Raw genomic sequence first — 18,511 nt, forward strand, 5'->3', positions numbered from 1 at the left:
CTGATGTTTTAGTTGTTGCTCAGTGATGCTTACTCCAGTCAAGGACTTTCCAGTCTCTCATTCTCTGCCAGTGATGAGGGGCACAAGAAGCCGGGAAGAAGCAGAGCCAGGACACCTGACCCAAACTGGCCAAAGGGATATTCCATGCCATAGCACATCATATCCAGGATAGAAACTGGGGGGAGTTACCTGGAAGGCCAAATCACTGCTCGGGTCAGGCTGGGTATCAATCAATGGGTGGTGAGCAGTTGTATTGAGTATCACTTGTGTTTATTGGTTTCTTTTCCCTTTTAGTTTTGTATTCTCTCCCCTTGTCATTTCCCTTATCATTGTTATTATTAGTGGTAGTAGTAGTAGTCTTGTATTATACCTTAGTTAGTCCTAGTGGTTTTGTATTATACCTGAGTTAGTAGTACTGACTAAGCATATATATATAAATTTTATAAATTTTAATGTTTTTTAAATTTTAAATACATAAATATTTTTTTGTATTATACCTTATTTACCAAACTGTTCTTATCTCATTACATTATTTCCACTCTCCTCCCCATCCCTCCGGGAGCACGGGGGGAAGGAGGAGGAGAGTGAGTGAGTGGCTGCATGGTTCTGAGTTACCGGCTGGGTTTAAACTATAACAGGATTGCAGGGGCCACCACCATCCTCAGCAGACCCAGCTCTCTTGCTAGTGAACACCTTGCACTAAGACAGCTTCGGGGTTCCCACGGGACACCCACCTCCTCGGGACACTCTGGACTCCCCTGTGCGCTGTCACCCTTTCCAGCCCCGGGCCACCTGCAGCCCCTCTTCCACAGGGATCCCCAGCTTGGAACAGAGGAGCGCAGAGCCCAGGCAGCCCTCATGGTCCTTCCTCCACTGCTGCACCTGGTGAAGATGCTGAGCTCCCCAGGGAGGTGGAAGAGGCTGGTGGCAGTGTGCAGAGGGACAGGAGGACACGCTGTAGGTGTTTGTGCTGGCCCAGGTGGCAGCGCTGGGAGTTTCTCTCTAAGGGTCTGCCTGGCTGTACCCTGTGCTGTGCCCCTCCAAGGGCCATGACCCTCACTGCATCCCTCACTCAGCCAAAACCACAGCTCTCAGGAACAATGCAAACAGCAGCACACGGGGAGCAGTACATCATCTGATCTGTCAGCGTGTCCCAAATCCACACCGGGATCTCCATGCCCCATGTCTCCAGCCAACCAGAGCACACTTCCAGAACATGCGTGACCATCCTCCTCTCCCTGCACTGAGCTGCTCCAGCCTCCAGCATCCTTTACCACCCAGCTAAAGGCACAAGCTCGGCTGGTTTCGGTTAGACCACAAACATCCTGCTTTTGTTTGTAGCTATCAAAGGCAGCCAGTGCTGTTTGGTACCAACTGATAAGGGTATGGAGTCCATCAGGCACAGAGAGCTGCCCAGATGCTCTCTGCCACCAAGGAGGAATGTTCATCCAGGAACTAGCTCAGCTGAGCCAACACCAGCAAACCTGAAATCCCTTCCAGCTGTGCCACCAGCTCCCACACGGCACAGCCCAGGACAGGGAAGCATCTCCCCCCTGCACCTCAACCTTCTGCTATGGGAAAAGCTTTGAAATTGTTTCACTGTAGGACTAACACTATCAAAACCTTCTCTGTGAGCCTGGGGACTGCACGTGCAGCACTGCTGAGCCCTTGCCTTTTCTTTGCTGGTCTTTCAGCCATGGCAGCTGGTAGAAATCACATCCTCACCAGCTGGTCCACCACAGTGCACAGGCACATCCATGGTAGAAGACAGCAGTTTGCATCTAAACATGGTATTTAGTCTTGTGCATCCACCAGCATCACCCAACCAAGGTGAGGGCTCCTAGTGCCCCTCAGCACTGCAAGCTCTGGGGACGGTGCAGAGGCGAGCTCTGCTGTTTGAGCTCTTGGTAAACACAGCTTGTGGGACATCCTCTGAGTTTTAAACAAGCAGCTCCGAGCAGCCCAGCTGCAGCTTTGCCTGCGCAGGGACCGACGTGGATGCAGGATGTGCAGTGCAAACAGCAATAATGAGAACATCTGGCTGTGGTTCTGCGACCTCTTAACTGATGATTCACTGAGCAGGTTAGCACCAACCAGAGGAGGCCGTGCAAGAAGACCACTTGCCTGCAACGCTTTCTCATGTTAGAGGGAAGGGAAGGAGAGAGGTCGCAGATGGGGTGCAGCTGCTCCAGGGTTTTCCTCTCCAGAATCAAGACTGATGATGGAAAGTTACCTGAACCCCATGGTGGCAAAGATAAGTAGGGCACTAAGGCTGAATGGAAAAGCAATCCCCCATCAGAGGAAGTCACCTGGACCCATCAAGCCTGGGGACAGCCACCAGAGTTGACCAATTTCTACCACTCGTTGCACCAGAGCCCTGCACGGTACCAAACCCCGCATCACCAGCTCTCAGCTTTCTGCCAAAAACCGTGTGCTGTTCTGAGGAAGCTGCTGTGCCAGGAAAGATCAATGGAACATCTTTGGCAAAATTAAAAAGCATCCTTTATTCAAAACCAAACCATTGAGTAGGAATGCACTGATTTAAGTGAAGATCTGATGGTGACGGTACAACAGCTTTGGTGGAAGGACAGGCACCTGCATCAAACCACAAACCTCACTTGCTCAAATGCCAAACTGCGTGTTTCAAAACAGGATTATTTTATGTAGATATTAATGCAATTTCATTTTCACTTTAGTTCCCCATAGGTATATATAAATACACCCCAATTCTTCATCTGCAGGTCAGGATCACATTGAAAATTAGAGAAATTAAGCAGACTTTAACACTTCAACCCACATACAGCCACAGCACTGGTATGAGTTGTAGTTTTTATTTGTACTGAATGGACAGGGGACAGACACAAATTAGTCACTACCCTATTGTAAACTACTTCTGTTCTATTGTTTAATGCACATGAAAAGTGCTGTTATTTTAGGGCACGCAATTACCAGTTGGGAAGGGTTTAACTGCAAGAATAGCCAAGAGGAGCAGCAGCAACGCTGCCTGTGCCAAGAACGAGAAGCAGTGCTGCACCACATCTTCTCTCTGCCCCCCTTTCCCTTCTGCTTATTATACTCAATGATTAATTGCATTCAGACCTCTTTTCGTTTCCTTTTCTCTACCAGCCCTGTAAATCATCCATGCTATACCTGTGTACTGCAGAGTAATAACCAGGAGTCACCTTGCTGCAGGCCACCGGACCGAGCAGCAGGAGAGGTTTTGACCTGTTCCAGTTTTGCTGCCATAAGGGCAAAAAAAAGAAGCACTTTATACAAAACAAAGCTTCAAAGCAACTCGAGCAGTCAGCGCTCCCTGAGCCCTGCTCCAAGCCAGGTTGGATGATGCTGCTAACATGCACCCTCTCTGCATGGCAGACTTCACTGAATCTCCTCCTGAATATAAATTACAGCTTTTTTTCCCTTAAATGCACTGATATCCATGTTCACTGATTTAATTTCACATAACTTTCATGGGTTATTTTTCCGTGATTCTGAGATGAAAAGAACTAATCTCTTAGCACATTGGAAAATCTGGATTTCTGCCAGTTTCCTTAAAACAGCTACAATTTGTGCCAAGTCGGTAATTTTTAATTACAAATTATTTTTTCTTCTCCTAATGCTACTTTTTAAAACACAGTTCAAACAGACACAGTTCCAAATTCCTCTTTTTCTACCCTAAGATTCATTCTTATTAAGAGCCTAGTGCTTGCACGGAGACATTTGCATTTCTTCCTGGTGTTCCAAACTGCCTTATGTAAAACTTGCAATTAAATTTAATCATTAAACAGGGCATTATGTTGGGTCGTGTTTAGGTAATGATAAGTCTACTTTCCTCAGAATGAAAAGATAACAAGCACAGTAAGTAATGCATGAGAAAGCAAATGTGTTGTAATGTCAAATTAAGTACACAGAAAAGGATTCAGTAACAACTAAGTGCAGAGCACACCCGTTCAGCGTTCTGATGTGTGCAAGGTGCATGGTTTGAGCAGTTCAGCCACACCATAACCCAGCCAGTAAAGCTTTGAGTAAAGCCTTAACTACAAGGTGCTCATGCCTGCAGTTGCTATAAATTGCTAACGGCTTCTCATGCTGCCCAGGTTATCTTGCAGCTATGCAGCAGCAGCACTGCTAGAGGCAGGGTGAGCTTTAATGTAACAGAAACCCTGAAATTACTTCCCCATATTATGCTCTGATTTATGAAGGATGTAGAGGCCAAACCAAACAAACAAACACGCCTTCATGGAAACGTTATCGCTGAGAAATGGTAATGACAAAGGTGCTGCAGGAGGGCAGTGCACATTCGGTAGCAGTAATGGAATTAGGGCAATGGGCACAAGTTATTCCTGGGGAAATTCTGACTGGATACAAGAGGGAAATTTTTCACAATGAGAATAATTAGTCCTTGGAATTATCTCCCCAGGGGAGCGGTGGATTCCCCAGCCCTGGACACAAGTGATGTGGGGAACAGAGGTGACACTACACAATCTCCTAAACTTACTGAATCGTGTTAGAACTTCATGGTTAGTAAAATACACTTGCACTGCATAAAAGCAAGACTATGTTAAGTGTACTTCACTGAACTGAAGAAAATCTTAGGGATTCTTTACATAATTTTTAACAAGCAAAAGTTGAAGTGCATGAGAGGGAAGAAAACATACCTGCACTATGGAAGAAACAGAACAATCCCTACCTAGCACATGAGCATCCCACTGTACAACTACACCTACTCGCCCTTGGAACAAGCAGTTCAGTCTATTTCCAGATCACTGTCTTCACTGTAAGTTGCAGTTGGATTATGTATAGAAGTCAGGAGCACCAGGTCTTTTTCTGGAAGCAAACTGCACTCCTGCAGAAAAGCCTCCAGGTCTACGGCAAAAAAATCTTCCCCAAGCTGGTCAGTGATGCGCACGAAATTGCCGATGAGCTCACCTGCCTTATAGACGAGCAGAGCGGGCAGCGCGTTGTTAGTGAAGCGAGTGCTAGCCCCAATGAGAGAACTCTTTACTCTGCAAAACTTAACTGTTGGATACTCAGCAGCCAGACAGATCATACAGCCGTTCAGGGACTCGGTGCCAGGGATATCATCTTCGTAAATATGGATCATGATCAGTGTGCTCTTATGCTCTTTATCAACCGTGTCCAGGAACGCTTCCCCACTGGTGATCTCAAAAACCTGTTTAAATTGCTGACCACTGTACAACTGCTGCCTCATCTCCTCCATCCGCTGCTTCCTGTATCGCTGCAAAAACTCCTCGTCGTCTTCATCATTGTGAATCATGTTATATTCTTGTAATGTCATCTGAGAAACACACACAAAGATACATGAAAGAGATGTGCATCGCTATATGGGTCACTTACATAACGAGAATTCCAATCGAGAGGATTAATGTGGGTCACTCATCTTCAGGAACAGCAAAGTGCAACCCATGAAGGCACAAGCACTCTCTGCATTACACTCCATTTTGATCTAATTAGAAGCTATGTCCAGTGGGAACAGTGATTTCAGCCTTGAGAATTCTAGGTTCCACAAGCTGCACTAATAACACAAGTGGCTGCTCCATGTTCCCACTTCAATTCAGGTTAATGCTGGCTATGTGCTTTCACTAAGCTGCAAGTGCTGATGTGGATATGGTGCCTGACCTAAGTCTTGCTTCTTTCTCATTAGTTTTTTCATCTGGCTTTTCAGTTAACGTTCTGCAGCAACCAAATGTACCACCTTGCCTGTAGAACTAAATTTAACAGGATTTTAGGAGGTATTTTGTATCTGCTCACTTCCTTTGTTAAACATAGTAGCATCACTTAAGGTACAGAACAGCACAGACAGCCTTCATCATTATTAATTAATAACTTCGCTGACTAGAACTGCAAGAGCTAGTTATGCAGCTCACAGCTGATTAAAACCATTCTCCACTTCAAATACCATCTATCTTTGGAGCAAAAAGTCAAAGCCAAATTTCAACATCCACCCACGTACTAAATACTAAATCAGTGAGGAATCCTAAACTCTTCTTTTTGGCTCAGGAGGCAGCAGTCATAGATTTGCTGTACCCGTCTCAGTATTAATCCTCTGAAGTTGATTTATTTGATAAGCAGTTAAGGAAAATCTAGAAATAGGATCTGGACTTCTTTGGTAGAGCAGCTAAATTGCTTATTTCTTAACACAGGCAAACACAAATACCACTAAAATGCAAAATACTTCAACTTGACAACACTTGGCAAAACCAGTTGCAAAGCACTTCTTATACTGCAGCTGTGTTCTTATCTACCAGGGAAATAGGATATAAATCTACTAGAACACAGATTCCTCTCCGCTTCACGCACACAAATAATGAAACTGAAAAGGTTAAACATCTATGGGGCATTTTAATTCCTGTGTGCCATGCTACCTTTCCATTGAGTTTTTCCTGAAGCTCTTTCTGCTTCTGCTTCTCAGTCTCTTCATCTAAGTGAGACCTACACGTCATAGATAACTTCTTTATGAGTCGCTCCATTTCCCTGCGCTGCTCCTGCCGCTGTTCCGTTTCCAGTTGTTTAAATCTCCGCCAGTCATTAATGACTCCTTTGGGACCTGAAATTAAACATGTAGGCATTTTGTATAAAGGACAATAAAACTATGTTTAAGATTCAAGTAATAATCCATAAGTCAGTAGTAAAATAGCAGCTCTGTCATAAGCTTTTTGTATACTGTGTAAAATCCTGAAATAAAATGAACAAAGTAATTTGCCATTTACACGTCCTTAAGTTCATACTTATTTAAGACATTAGTTTGACATGACAATACCTGTGTTGACTGCACTGCCATCGCTGCTGAGCTCTACCTCCCCACCGCTCTCAGGAATGGTGCTCTCCCCTTCTTTATCTTCTTTGTCACTGTCTTCATCCTCGCCCTCACTGCTGCTGTAATAATACTGGAGCTTCTCACCAAGCAGTTTATCATCCAAAGCAGTCATTGTGTTCTAATATTAACAGATAACAAATAGAGAATTAATAAAGTAGAGAATGGCTCCACCACCTTCTTCCACAGCAGTCCTCTAAAAGTGCTGCTGATCAAATCTCATCCTGATGGAGATGCAAGATGCTCAAGAATTTTCTTCTCTTGAGCAAGGGGCGTAGAAAAAGAGTACCACTAAGGTCACGTATGTTGCTGTGGACTTGCGATGTGCAAACTACATTTAAACGTCCACAAAATTTCATTGCAAAGAAATTAAAAGGTGATTTAAATCAAATCGATTGATCTGGGTTCATGCATGAGAGCCAGCCCCCTTCCTGTGTGTGTCTCTGACAAAGCCACCCGAAGCCGCGTATGCATAAAGCAGAGCTTTCCGTTCCACCGCCCCACGCCAGCAGGCTCTGCAAGCTAAAGCCAGATTAAGCAGCTCGCAGAGGAGGTGCCCAGATGGCCGCGCATCACCGCGGCTACTCCGCAGAGCGACACAACGGGGCGCCCGCGTCCAGGCGGGGCTACGCTCGGGGCACCGCGGCGCATCCTCCTCCCTCGGCCGGGGCTGCGCGATGCGGGGGCAGGAACCAAAACAGCCGAGCTTGGGCTGAGGAGGGGGAACGCTCTGAACGCCCGAACCCCTCCCCTTAGGGCCCCCGCATCAGCTCACCCAAGGCCGCTCTCCCCGCCGCCCCTCACCGCGGCCCCGGGCCTCACCCGCTGCCGCCGCCTTCCGGGGCTGGCTCTGGCTGCGCGCAGCACGGCGGGAACGGGGAGGAGCATCCCGCCCTCCTCCTCCTCTCCTTCCCACCCGTTCCTTCCCGCGGGTGAAGGCAAAGAGGCAGTTAAGGTGGACAAATAATTTTTATTGGTGCATGCAAATACATGTCAATACTGCAAACTTCTTCCACCGAGTCTCTCAAACACTGAAAACCAGGATGCTCTACTCCGTGACCAGCCAAAGCTATACAACCTCTTCACTTCAGTGCTACAGCAAACACACACGGCACCGCCCGCCCCTACCTCTAACACGAAGGGAAACGACCATTGGGAACTCAACCCGAGATAAACGGAATAGAATTTACTCCCCCATATAACCCCATTTCATTTTACAGATTTTTTTCTTTTTTTTTTTTAAATTATAGTTTTAAATAGAAGCTGAGAATGCGCCATAAAAATGAGCATTAAATCCATCGTAGCGATGGTGCCTGCTTTATACATGATGGGTGTACACCATCTTTTATTTCATTTACATTTCAATCGAACAATAGATTTGCAAAGAAAATGTCTAATACAGACGTAAAAATATTCACACTAGAGCTTCACAATCGGTTGTACAATTGACAAACAGGCCTCTTTTCCCAAACTTTCCAGCTAAGCAAATTTATAAAATGTAATCAATGCAACAAGAGAAAAAAAAAAAAAAAAAAGAAAAACCAATTTTCTTTAAAACTTCCAGGGAAAAGAATACGCAGTAAACAGTATAAATGCGGACAGCAGATGCTGCAAGCTAACCACGATACTTCGGAGTGGCTGTACAGTGGGTATGTGCAGTACAAATAAAAGCCACATGTGTTGTATCACAACTACTGTATAATGTACTTGTTTGCCCAGCTAAGAAAATGCATGCACTTCCATGCCTTGGATTAACTGAGACCTACCCTGGATACACTGATGGGCTATGTGCAAATGACCTTGGCTTTTGGCAGTAATAAATGCAGCCAGGCTTTGTTGTAGTTCAGATTTTACAGCGAAATCTCGAGTGATTAAAAGCTTCCACAAGCATCCTTCTTAAATAACAGGGTGTAATAATTATGTTCGGGTATTGGTCATTTTGTGATTCAGATTTGTTTCATCTCATCACTGCCAGTTTGGGGTTTGGTTTCTGTTCTTGCCGTGCTCCCTTGCCAGCAGAGAGATGCATGGTGATGACTTACTGCCAAAGTTAGCTCTTTATACTGGAAAACGGGGTCATTTAAAAAAGCACATCTATTGTGTTCTGCTTGCAGAAGAGGTCCCTCAATGAGAGGGAATTTCCTAAGAAAGGGATTAAACTACAACATAAAGAATGGACTTTTACATACTATAGATAATCTGATCATTTCTCATTTTGTTACACTCTTCAAATTCAACATCTTCCTTTAATAACAGTCTAATAATGCAAAGTCTGTCCACAAATATGATCAAGGAGCTGCTGGCATACAGTGTTTATGTACAGCAACAGGTACAACTTGACAACTTGTGCTTTAAAAAAGCAAACAAAACCAATGTTGGGAAGTATTCTGAGTTTAGATTACATTATTTTAAGCATTCTTTCCTCAGCTGTTTCTGACCTCTGTGCATTACTTTGTACCTCATCCAGCCTAGTACACTATTATACAAGAACAGCATTCAGCTCGAGTACAGGATAAAGTAAGATTTCAGCTGTGTTATCAAAACACTAAAACCTCCCAAATTAGACTTCTATGAAGAGCAATTAAGAGCTTATTTAACATAATCAGCTGTGTATAACTTGGGGTTGTTTTTTTATTCCTAAATCAAATGTCAAACTTTAGTGTCCCTGTACTAGACTACCAAGAACCAACGCCAGTTTGCTTTGCAAAGAGTCTAACCTTTCCTTTGAAGGGTCTAGTATACATTCTACAATGCAAAATCTGCATAAACACTAAGATTCATTTCTTGTCACCTGTTTACAGGAACAAAATATCAGTAGCAGGGCAATCACTCTGCTCTAAGTATATGTTAAGAATGTACAGATAATTACTTTCTCACACAAGCATTCTCCCAGCACAAGCATTAGTCTCTATTAAGACCTATGTGGGAAACGAGGCAAACCAAGGAATGAATCCAGGTAGTGAGGCAACACAATTAACTTAGACACTAATAATTCCTGTATCTCTTGCATGTGAAATCCCTGCTGTACCCCTAGTGGGGAAAAAACCAAACCAAACCAAAAACCAAACCAAAACAACCCAAAATGCTTGTCCAAGCAAAGCAAAAGAGCCAATCTCTTTCCCCATTCTGCTATGGGCCTTTTTTCTGACAGCACAGGTAAGTTAGGCCAAAACCTACATGGGAATCACTGCTATTCACACACAAAGATAAGTCACTGTATCTCAGCATCAGAAAATAAGCCCTTCCATAGCCCAAAGGCACCTGATTTACATCTAGACAAATGAATACATACTTGTTCGTATAGGGTCAAAGGCTGAAACTTCACCACAGAAGAAAGCCCGAGCTAGGTTACCACCTGTAGCTTTCTCCTTGTCAGGGCACTGGAGGGCACAATTTCATGGCGTAAACCACACAATCAGTGCTAAAACTGTTAAGACAAAGCTCGCATGCTGTTGAAATCCCTAAAGAATTCTTTTGCCTGTCATTCTAGATATTAAAAATCCAACTAAAATAAACCCCCTAGCCTCAGTTAAGAACCAACTTTCCATATGAAGTGTATGGTCATCCTAGCAAACTGCTCTATCATGGGACCTCCTGCTGCAGACAAGAGTATATATAGATACATCTGGTGTTAAATATGCCAGTCTGGTTAGCAGGAATATGTCAGGCTTATGTAATTTCACTGGACAAACAGGCAAATGTGTGTAAGCAGCTTATCCCAACCCCCCTCCAGCAGAGCACAACCAAGTTTTTAAAGTTGCAATTTTAAAATTAAAAAGTTAAGGTAAATACACAATCAATTTATGTAGTATATATTCACCCTCAGATCATGCTGAAGATGTTCTGTGGAGTTCTGGTGCACAGAGGGCTCTTTCCCTGAGGGCAAATAAGGACTTCTCAAACCTTTATATTTTCTCTATTTTTGTAACAAAATAGCAATTTAAAATTTAAAAATCTTTTAAAAAAATTACATCACCTTCAACATGGAAGATCTCACTGTTTAAATATCCATGAAAGAGACATACTTGTTTGCATATCTGTTTGGAATTACATTGTACAGCAAATAATAGTATCTCAGAAGCATTTCAAAAGTAATATAAATTCATATTTACATAATGGCCTTGGTATAAAATATACAACAATCATATTTATGTCTAACATTCTAAGTTAAAGTTAACATCGATAGGAAATAAGTTAAGGTGACAAAGGTGGTCTGTTTTTTGTGTCCATTCACTTCAAGTTGCAAGTGAAACAAAGCATCAGTCTAATCCTAGCTATGAGGTGGCACTGGCTATAGGAAGGTACAGCAACAGCCAAAGGAAACTAAGAAAAGACTACTCAACTGGTTTTCTACATACATTCCTTTACACTGGAGTATTAAATAGATGTGTAAGATCTTCCATACTGACACCAGAATATCAAAACTAACCCTTGGATTTTCAGGTATATTTACAACATAATTATCTCATGGACAGCTTCATTAGGAGAGATATCAAACACCAATATGTACTTAGTCTAATCAGGAACCCTCAGGGAAATGCCAACCCCCACCCCCCAGAAGCGTGCACAAAACAGTTATCAAAATCTTACCCGACCACATAGCTGTGATTTTGTAAAATAACAACTCAGACGACCAGTAACATGATCCTCTTTAAGCATTTTTGCTAGCAGGAAAAGCCCTTACATGCAGTACACCTGGTGAAAGATCAGCTTGGCTTAAAATATTCCAGTACAATTTTCAGAGTAAACAACTTCACAGAAGTTAATAAAAAACATAAAAAAAAAAGAAAAAATCAAATAAAATGTAAAACTTGTCACAAAGAAAAGGAAGAGGACGAACAAGAAGAGAGTCACCATCAGGAGGGAGAGTCCTGCTTTCTTTCCCAAAAGAGAAAAAAAAGAGTGGATTTTTAAGCTTCTCAAACCAACAAAATATATGCCCATGGTTCTATTTCATGTGTATTTATGAAAACCAATTTTCAGTTGACATGTCTAACTTGATCCTCAGTCACACCTTAGCAGGGCATAAATTCATACGCTTTTCAGTACTCTGAAGGTCAGATAATGCTCTATTATTGTATTTTCAAGGTCTTTGAAAATAAGTTGCCACTGAACAAGCAAAAATTAAACCTGAATACAAAATTATGATTAACAACATTTAACAAAGGTAATACAACCGCCTTAAATTCCCAATACTTAGTTTAAATTAAGAACAAAACAGTACAAAAAACAGCAATACCATCTTTGTTAGTCAGTGCAAACACTACGTACAGGGTTTTCAAAGGAAAGCCAAGAGCACCTGATACTTTTTGCCAAGTCATCTGGATTCTATAATCTCCAAGTTGAGAACTATCAGTAAGGAAAAAAAAAAAAAGGAGAAAAACCAAAATTGCTGTTACATTAGTGCATAACCTCTCAAGATGGTTGAAAATCGTTTCACGTATAACTTGGGGAAATCAGTACCTAGTACATTAGCTGGAGGACTTAGGCACTTGGTTTACTTCTGATAACTTTACTTGGACAAGTAGCCTGTGTATGTGTATGTACATTACTAAAGGAGATATTGGGGGGGGGAAATGGAAACAAAAAAGCTGCAGCAAAGCACTGCACCACAGACCTGCGAATAACGTAGCAGTGCAAAGCTAACGGTGTGTTAACCCTGTAAAAGTCTCAAGTCCGAATCTCCACCTCTCAGTCTTCAAACAGGAAACAATACTCCATGCAAAGTTCCACAACTAAAGAAAAAGCAGCTGCAACAAGACACGAGTTCTTCTCTCATGAAATAAAATAGAGACAAATAAGTTAAGTCTTCCTTTCACTAGATGTATCATCGTAGGATCCTGCTAGTTTAAATAACTGAGTTGTTAGTTTTCTACAGAAGCCATTTTAAACACGAATGGCTCAGATACCGCACCGGATTGCTACAAACTCATAAAAAGCTGCTTTAAGCTTAAGTAAAACAATGTCCAAATTCCATTCATTTGTGGAAAGTGAACGCCTTACCCTAGGAAAGTAAGTTTTTTTTTTCTTCAGAATGCTAATGCGAGAGGGGCTTGAAGTATCAAAGAGTCCACAGGAAATGCATGACCCCAATATTATTCTTTTAAAAAAAATATACATTATATAATATATATTATATATATAAAAAGCTAGTGTAAATGCTTCCATGGTGTGGTCACAAGCTGGAAAGATGAATGCCTTTCAGCTGTTAACCATCCTGCCACTTGCAACAGGCTTTAAAAAGTCATTTTTATCCTCAGACATAATGTGAGCAGTTTTCAAAATGAGGCTGCCAACACTGACTGCTGTGCTGATGGGCAGGCAGCTTGCATTGCTAACAGATGTGATCGGCTGACTGAAGCAAGAAGTTACGGGCAGGATTGTTTTCTGCTCCTCCCTGAGGAGAAAAATAAGTTACACAAATATTAAACAAGTACATGCACAAGTATCCGCAACTGAATTGTGTGCATTAAATAAATACTGACATCAACTCCTTTTTAGCAACAGGCTAAACAGCTTACTGTGGAACGGTACGCTCAAGGTGTAGTCTGCCTCATTTTCAAAGGCTGCATTACAGAGTAAAGACTACAGAACATAGAAACCTAAAATAGTGTATTTTAAAAACTACCTCTCTATGGAGATTTGTGCAAACAGGAGGACATTTCACCTTTTGGAGTTCTTCTTAGTTTCTGTTAACTATAAAAATACTTTTGCATTTTTTTGCTTACTGAATGTGAAAGGTATTTTTAACAGCTGTGACACGTTTCAGTGTATATGATTACAACAATGCATATGAACAATGGTGCCATCCTGTGACTTTTGTATCTATGACCTAATTCTATTTCTTAACAGGTTCTTCTCACTTCACCATGTATACACAATGCAGGTGTCTAATCCAAGTCTGAGTAGGTACGTAGTTCATCCATAAACAACCATGCTTCACCTATTCTGATGCTGCTGTTTGTCTAAAACTGGCAGACACTGCTGTTTTGTCTAACACTCACAGAATCACAAGGTCTTCACCTAAACTTTGTCTCTTCTGTTCCATAGATTCTTTCTGGTGCTGCTTTAGCAGATGTCCATTCTCTACGGTTGTCCCATTGAGCAGCTGATCATCTTGAGAACTAATACCTAGTTGTATATCCAGAATCTCCTAGAGAGGAAAAGGAGAAATAACCATCAACACTGTCACAACCAGCTTTAATTTTTTTTTAATAAGTTCCACTACATAAAACTGATAGAAACAAGAGCCTCATCAAAAGACTCCTTGTTTTTATTTCATACTTTGCAATGTCTACATTATTTTACTATAGGGAAAAGGAAAAAACAATCTTTCAAAGACTGCAGTGAAAGACGATGGTACACATCAGTTTAAACATCAGTTGCTAAAAAATGGCTTATCAGGTGAGATAGGAAGGAGGCAGTAAAGTGAGAGCTGTTTCAATAATCACAGATAGAGGTAAGGCTGAAGAGAAAGATCCTTCCATCCACATAGTGGTGATTCACAAAATCAAGTGGCAGGATGGTTAACAAAAAAATACACAATAAAAAATACCACTGCTTCACAAACCTCAGGCAGAGCAAACAAAAGCTGTCACCAGTACTGTAAGTCGGTATTGAATGTGTTATGGGATATGTTCCAGATAAGAACCTTAATCTAATGCTTTAAAAAAGGGCAATTGATCCTAATGTATGGAACGAACTCCAGAATATTTTACTACTGCACAGCAAAAGGAAAAAATTACATAGAAGAAACTGGGGCAGATGCACCAGTTACATTACAAACAAACAATGAAGTAGTAGTGAAAACAAAAGAACACTGGGTTACAATTAAATTACTGTTACAACCCAGGTAAGCATAAAGTTTAAGTTAAATGATCACACTTAAACATAAACCATTCTTAACTACAGTTTCAGCACTGGAGGGGAAGGGGAAAGGGCAGACTCCCCATTACTAATGTTATCGAAGAGCAAAAAGCTGAAAGCTGTGACAACACACCGAGCTGTTTTCAACTTGGTAGTATTAACTGTCAGGTATCTCAGCGAGACCCCTAGTGTTCAAATAAGGCAAGCGTTTGCTATCACTACAAAGACCAAACACAAGATTCTTCTATCAAAGTCATCTACTAATTCACATAGAAATTGTAAAAGTTTCCCAGTAACTAATGAAAGGACCCAGTGACCTCTTTAGATGCACATATTTCTGTACTTACTTCTATTTGTTCACCTTGCCCATCAGGTTCATCTGTATCCAGGGCTGACAGCTCCAATTCAATGTCTCGATCTGGCTTTGTGTCTGCACAGTCTTCAGTATAATCAGTCTGAAAAAAAGAGAATATGGTCTGTAATATCAAGCTGGCTTTTCACCTGCTCCATACAAAACTCAAGTATTACAGTGAAAACATCAGATGCATTTCTAGGACACAACATTTCTAAACACAAGAGACTAACACAAATAGAACTTTGAGCATAGACAAAATAGGGGCAAAACTAAATCTAATCACATTAAAGTACTGAAACAGAGAGATAAAATGAATTCTGGGGCAGAGAAGTCTGTAGGAGTCCACTGACACAATGTTTATGTTTCTAACATGTACAACAGAATGGAAAGTAAAGACTGCATGAAAATGGTTTGTCACACTCTTCCCATTTTGTAAATGGAGCAGCAGCCCTGAAGATGCACCTACCCGATCTCAGGGAAATAACCAGACAACAACAACAGCGACTTAACTTGCAAAGAATGTGTTACAAATATTTGGGAATGATAAAACTATTTTTAGGTGTTGGCTGAAATGCATGCACTTATGTATATACACAAAACCTCAGAAATTTGTTTCATCCCAATTACCCCTTTCTTTACCTCACCATTCCTCAAATCAATTTCCTTGCTTAAAAGATTTAAGGTAAGACGACTGCCTTCATCTAGAGAATTCCACTTCTGTTGCATGGCTAGTGCATTCGCCTCTCTCTGAAGTAATAATGAGTTACTTTTGGCCTATGGAAAGAAACGTATTAGTTACCAACCATGTATTGTCAAATGGCAAAATAAACCAGCCTACCAAAGGAACAGTTCCCCTGGTAGATGGATAACTATGTTTTCCTTCAATGCATTTATTTTGTTCTGCATTTGCTGACAGGTTATCAGGCTCATCAGTTTCTCCCCAAAATGGCCTTGCTAATGTCAGTGGAACAGCTCATGCTAGCAGTCTTTATGCATCATACTAAGCACTGCAGGACTGGCACCCAGTTAACCTTTATTGGTCATTCTATCAATTATACTATATACTATTTTCTGTAGGCGACACTAAGAAAACCAATTTAAAATCACTTTACTAAATCACTTTTGTTTTAATTATTAAAAACACATGATATAATTTCTCATCTTACCTGCTGTAATTCAATACTCAATAGATCTCCAGTGCTGGAATGCTTTCGGTGACCAGACAAATCTGCAACTATGAACCTGTCCCTTCAAGAGAAAGAAGGCAAAACTAGGAATTAAAAACAAGTTCTCTAAATCAAAGGCCCCATAAACTTCATTCATCTATCAGTGTTAGATTTTTGGACAGAAACTCTATGACTAAGATAATGCACTCTTCACATTCATTGGGGCTCACAATACCCCAAGATGTTATACAAAACAAACATCCTTATTTTACATATGGGTAAAATGTGGCAAGAAAACTTGAGAAGCAACTCGAGATTGCAGATTTTGACATGACAGCTTGGCAGTACCTGACTCCAGTTCTCTGACTAGGTCTCTCAAGGGATATGTTGCTAGTAATGGGGTATTATTAGCTGCATTAAGTATTAAAGACTACATAAGCTTTAACCTAGTTTTTCCAAGGCCTTATACTTGATAGAAAACATTTTACTTTAATTTTTACTTTAAAATTAAGAACATCTATTAATAGTTCCAGATTTTTTCCCCGCCAGATTCAGGATTTTGAAGAACACTAAGGTATAGACAATTCTTTTAACAGAACACAGAAAACAGTCCATACCGTTCTGCATAACGTGCTGATGAAGCAGAATCTGAGCCATAGGCACTCCATCTTGAGTCAACAGCATTGACATAAGGGACATAATCTGTAACAAATGAAGACACAATTCATTATCCTCTCTGTTCTTCAAATGGGTTATACAGATATTGTAGCTCTTTGAATCTTCACTGCTGTAGTAAGCATGAAGGGGATGAAATGCTCATGATGTATGCTACACTGTTATACAAAGCTTATACTTGTACCTGATACACTGATGGGTTTAGTAGCACTTCCTTGGGAAGCAGTGGCCTGAATAGGATCTGTTGTGTGATAACCTGTGCGGGATGACCTGGAGATTGCACCCCACTTGGAGATGATCGGTCCGTCGCTGAATGGGATTATAGGATCTTCTTCCTTTGCCCTTCTCTGAGTTTCAAATAAATGCACTCTCCTTTTAACATCTCCGCTGTCCAAATCCTACATATTTAGGAGATAAAAAGATACATGGACTCACTTGAGCTTATTCAGGTTCTTCAGTTGGCCAGTAACTTTCTGATTATTGTTCCTGAATACCATGCTGTAAATCTGTCCAACTAGAGAGCCAAGATGGGCCTCCACGATTTAACTATTATTGCCCTTTAATGGCAAACTGACCACAAGAAAGCTACCACCATTTCTAGAAGAAGTAATTTTGCCTTTCCAAGCTTGTGTTTCCAGGCAGAAAAAGTTCCAGTATGCTTAAAGATCCACCAGCACCCTTCCTGCACTTGAAAGAGGCAGTATCAAAGAAGGCTTGAGATGAGACTTGATTACACCTGCTTCATAGAATATAAAGGCAACCTGCCACACTACATAGCAGGAAGTCTCCAAAAAGCATGAGCTCTTACACCTCCAGAGGTGACCTGCATTCCACAATTCATACTACCTATTTTTTGTACCTATTTTCACAGATAGCTTTTTTCCCCCTCTCATGGCACTACATTCTGTCACTGAAGTACATACACAGTTTATTTACAAAACTGGGAGAAGACATTCCGAACAACCTCAAATGGGCAGAACTGATTCAAAATACTAAGAATAGAAGCTACCAACTTTTAAAAGAAGCCTTGTTTAACCAAGCAGAAGACACTTCAGCATGTGAGTATTATAACACTAATGAGGTAACATGCAGAAAACCCCTACCATTAACACGGCATTTGAATTGGCAATCACATCCTTGGGCTCTGAGTCGATAGCATTTATACAAGAGCCAATAGTGCCACAAGACCACGGTGAATAGTGAGAGAGATGGTCTTCCTCAAATTTAGTTCCACTCAAATCACTGACATTTTCTGAGAACTATGGAAAAGGGAATAAATAAGCAGTGAATAATAAAACCAGGGAATTCAGTCTTAAAATAAGAAAAGACATTTACTGCTGTTAAATTATTTCAGAAGTCAATCATGGAGTTCTAGCCGTATTCAAGACTTGACTTAGGGACAACATAACCCATTTTTGACTCATTTAAACCAGTGCAGGTGACAGCTGTCAAAGAAGAGCAAGCTTTGCCACTACAAATAACTGCCTGGACTGCCAAGACAGTGACACTGATTTCAGCCTCACATGCTAGTGGCAGGTTGCTTCAGGCAAACCACCTACAGTAATTAAACTGAGAGGAAGCCATGCATTTTCCTTTAATGTGTAAGCCAGTCGC

The 18,511-nt window shown here is 41.4% G+C and overlaps 2 protein-coding genes across 7 annotated transcripts in view; both read right to left on the bottom strand.

Annotated features, from left to right (window-relative positions):
• Nucleotides 1-2,479: 2,479 nt before the first annotated feature.
• On the bottom strand, nt 2,480-7,754 carry PDCL (phosducin like). 2 transcript variants are annotated; one of them, XM_061352537.1, is made up of 4 exons: nt 7,658-7,754; nt 6,782-6,956; nt 6,387-6,568; nt 2,480-5,299 (listed from the first exon to the last, which is right to left on the bottom strand). In XM_061352537.1, the coding sequence occupies exons 1-4, from the start codon at nt 7,721-7,723 to the stop codon at nt 4,748-4,750; spliced, it is 975 nt and encodes a 324-aa protein (XP_061208521.1). In that variant the 5' UTR covers nt 7,724-7,754; the 3' UTR covers nt 2,480-4,747. The 2 variants fall into 2 exon arrangements, with proteins under 2 accessions (XP_061208521.1, XP_061208522.1); XM_061352538.1 differs by having other exon boundaries at nt 7,611-7,713.
• A 31-nt stretch (nt 7,755-7,785) lies between these two features.
• Nucleotides 7,786-18,511, bottom strand: part of RC3H2 (ring finger and CCCH-type domains 2) — a 28,982-nt gene continuing 18,256 nt past the window's right edge. For 3 of the 5 annotated variants that reach the window (XM_061352532.1, XM_061352533.1, XM_061352531.1), the window contains 8 exons: nt 18,001-18,156; nt 17,082-17,295; nt 16,840-16,924; nt 16,223-16,304; nt 15,696-15,830; nt 15,049-15,156; nt 13,840-13,988; nt 7,786-13,232 (listed from right to left, as the gene is read on the bottom strand). In XM_061352532.1, the coding sequence (XP_061208516.1) occupies nt 13,037-13,232; nt 13,840-13,988; nt 15,049-15,156; nt 15,696-15,830; nt 16,223-16,304; nt 16,840-16,924; nt 17,082-17,295; nt 18,001-18,156 (1,125 nt within the window). In that variant the 3' untranslated portion in view covers nt 7,786-13,036. The remainder of the gene's footprint in view (nt 13,233-13,839; nt 13,989-15,048; nt 15,157-15,695; nt 15,831-16,222; nt 16,305-16,839; nt 16,925-17,081; nt 17,296-18,000; nt 18,157-18,511) is intronic. The other 2 variants (XM_061352535.1, XM_061352534.1) reach the window with 2 other exon arrangements.

The sequence above is a fragment of the Neopsephotus bourkii genome, unplaced genomic scaffold, assembly GCF_033783945.1.
Source record: "Neopsephotus bourkii isolate Nb327-2 ecotype Australia unplaced genomic scaffold, CSIRO-AGI_Nbou_v1 NB_659, whole genome shotgun sequence".
Taxonomy (NCBI): domain Eukaryota; kingdom Metazoa; phylum Chordata; class Aves; order Psittaciformes; family Psittacidae; genus Neopsephotus; species Neopsephotus bourkii.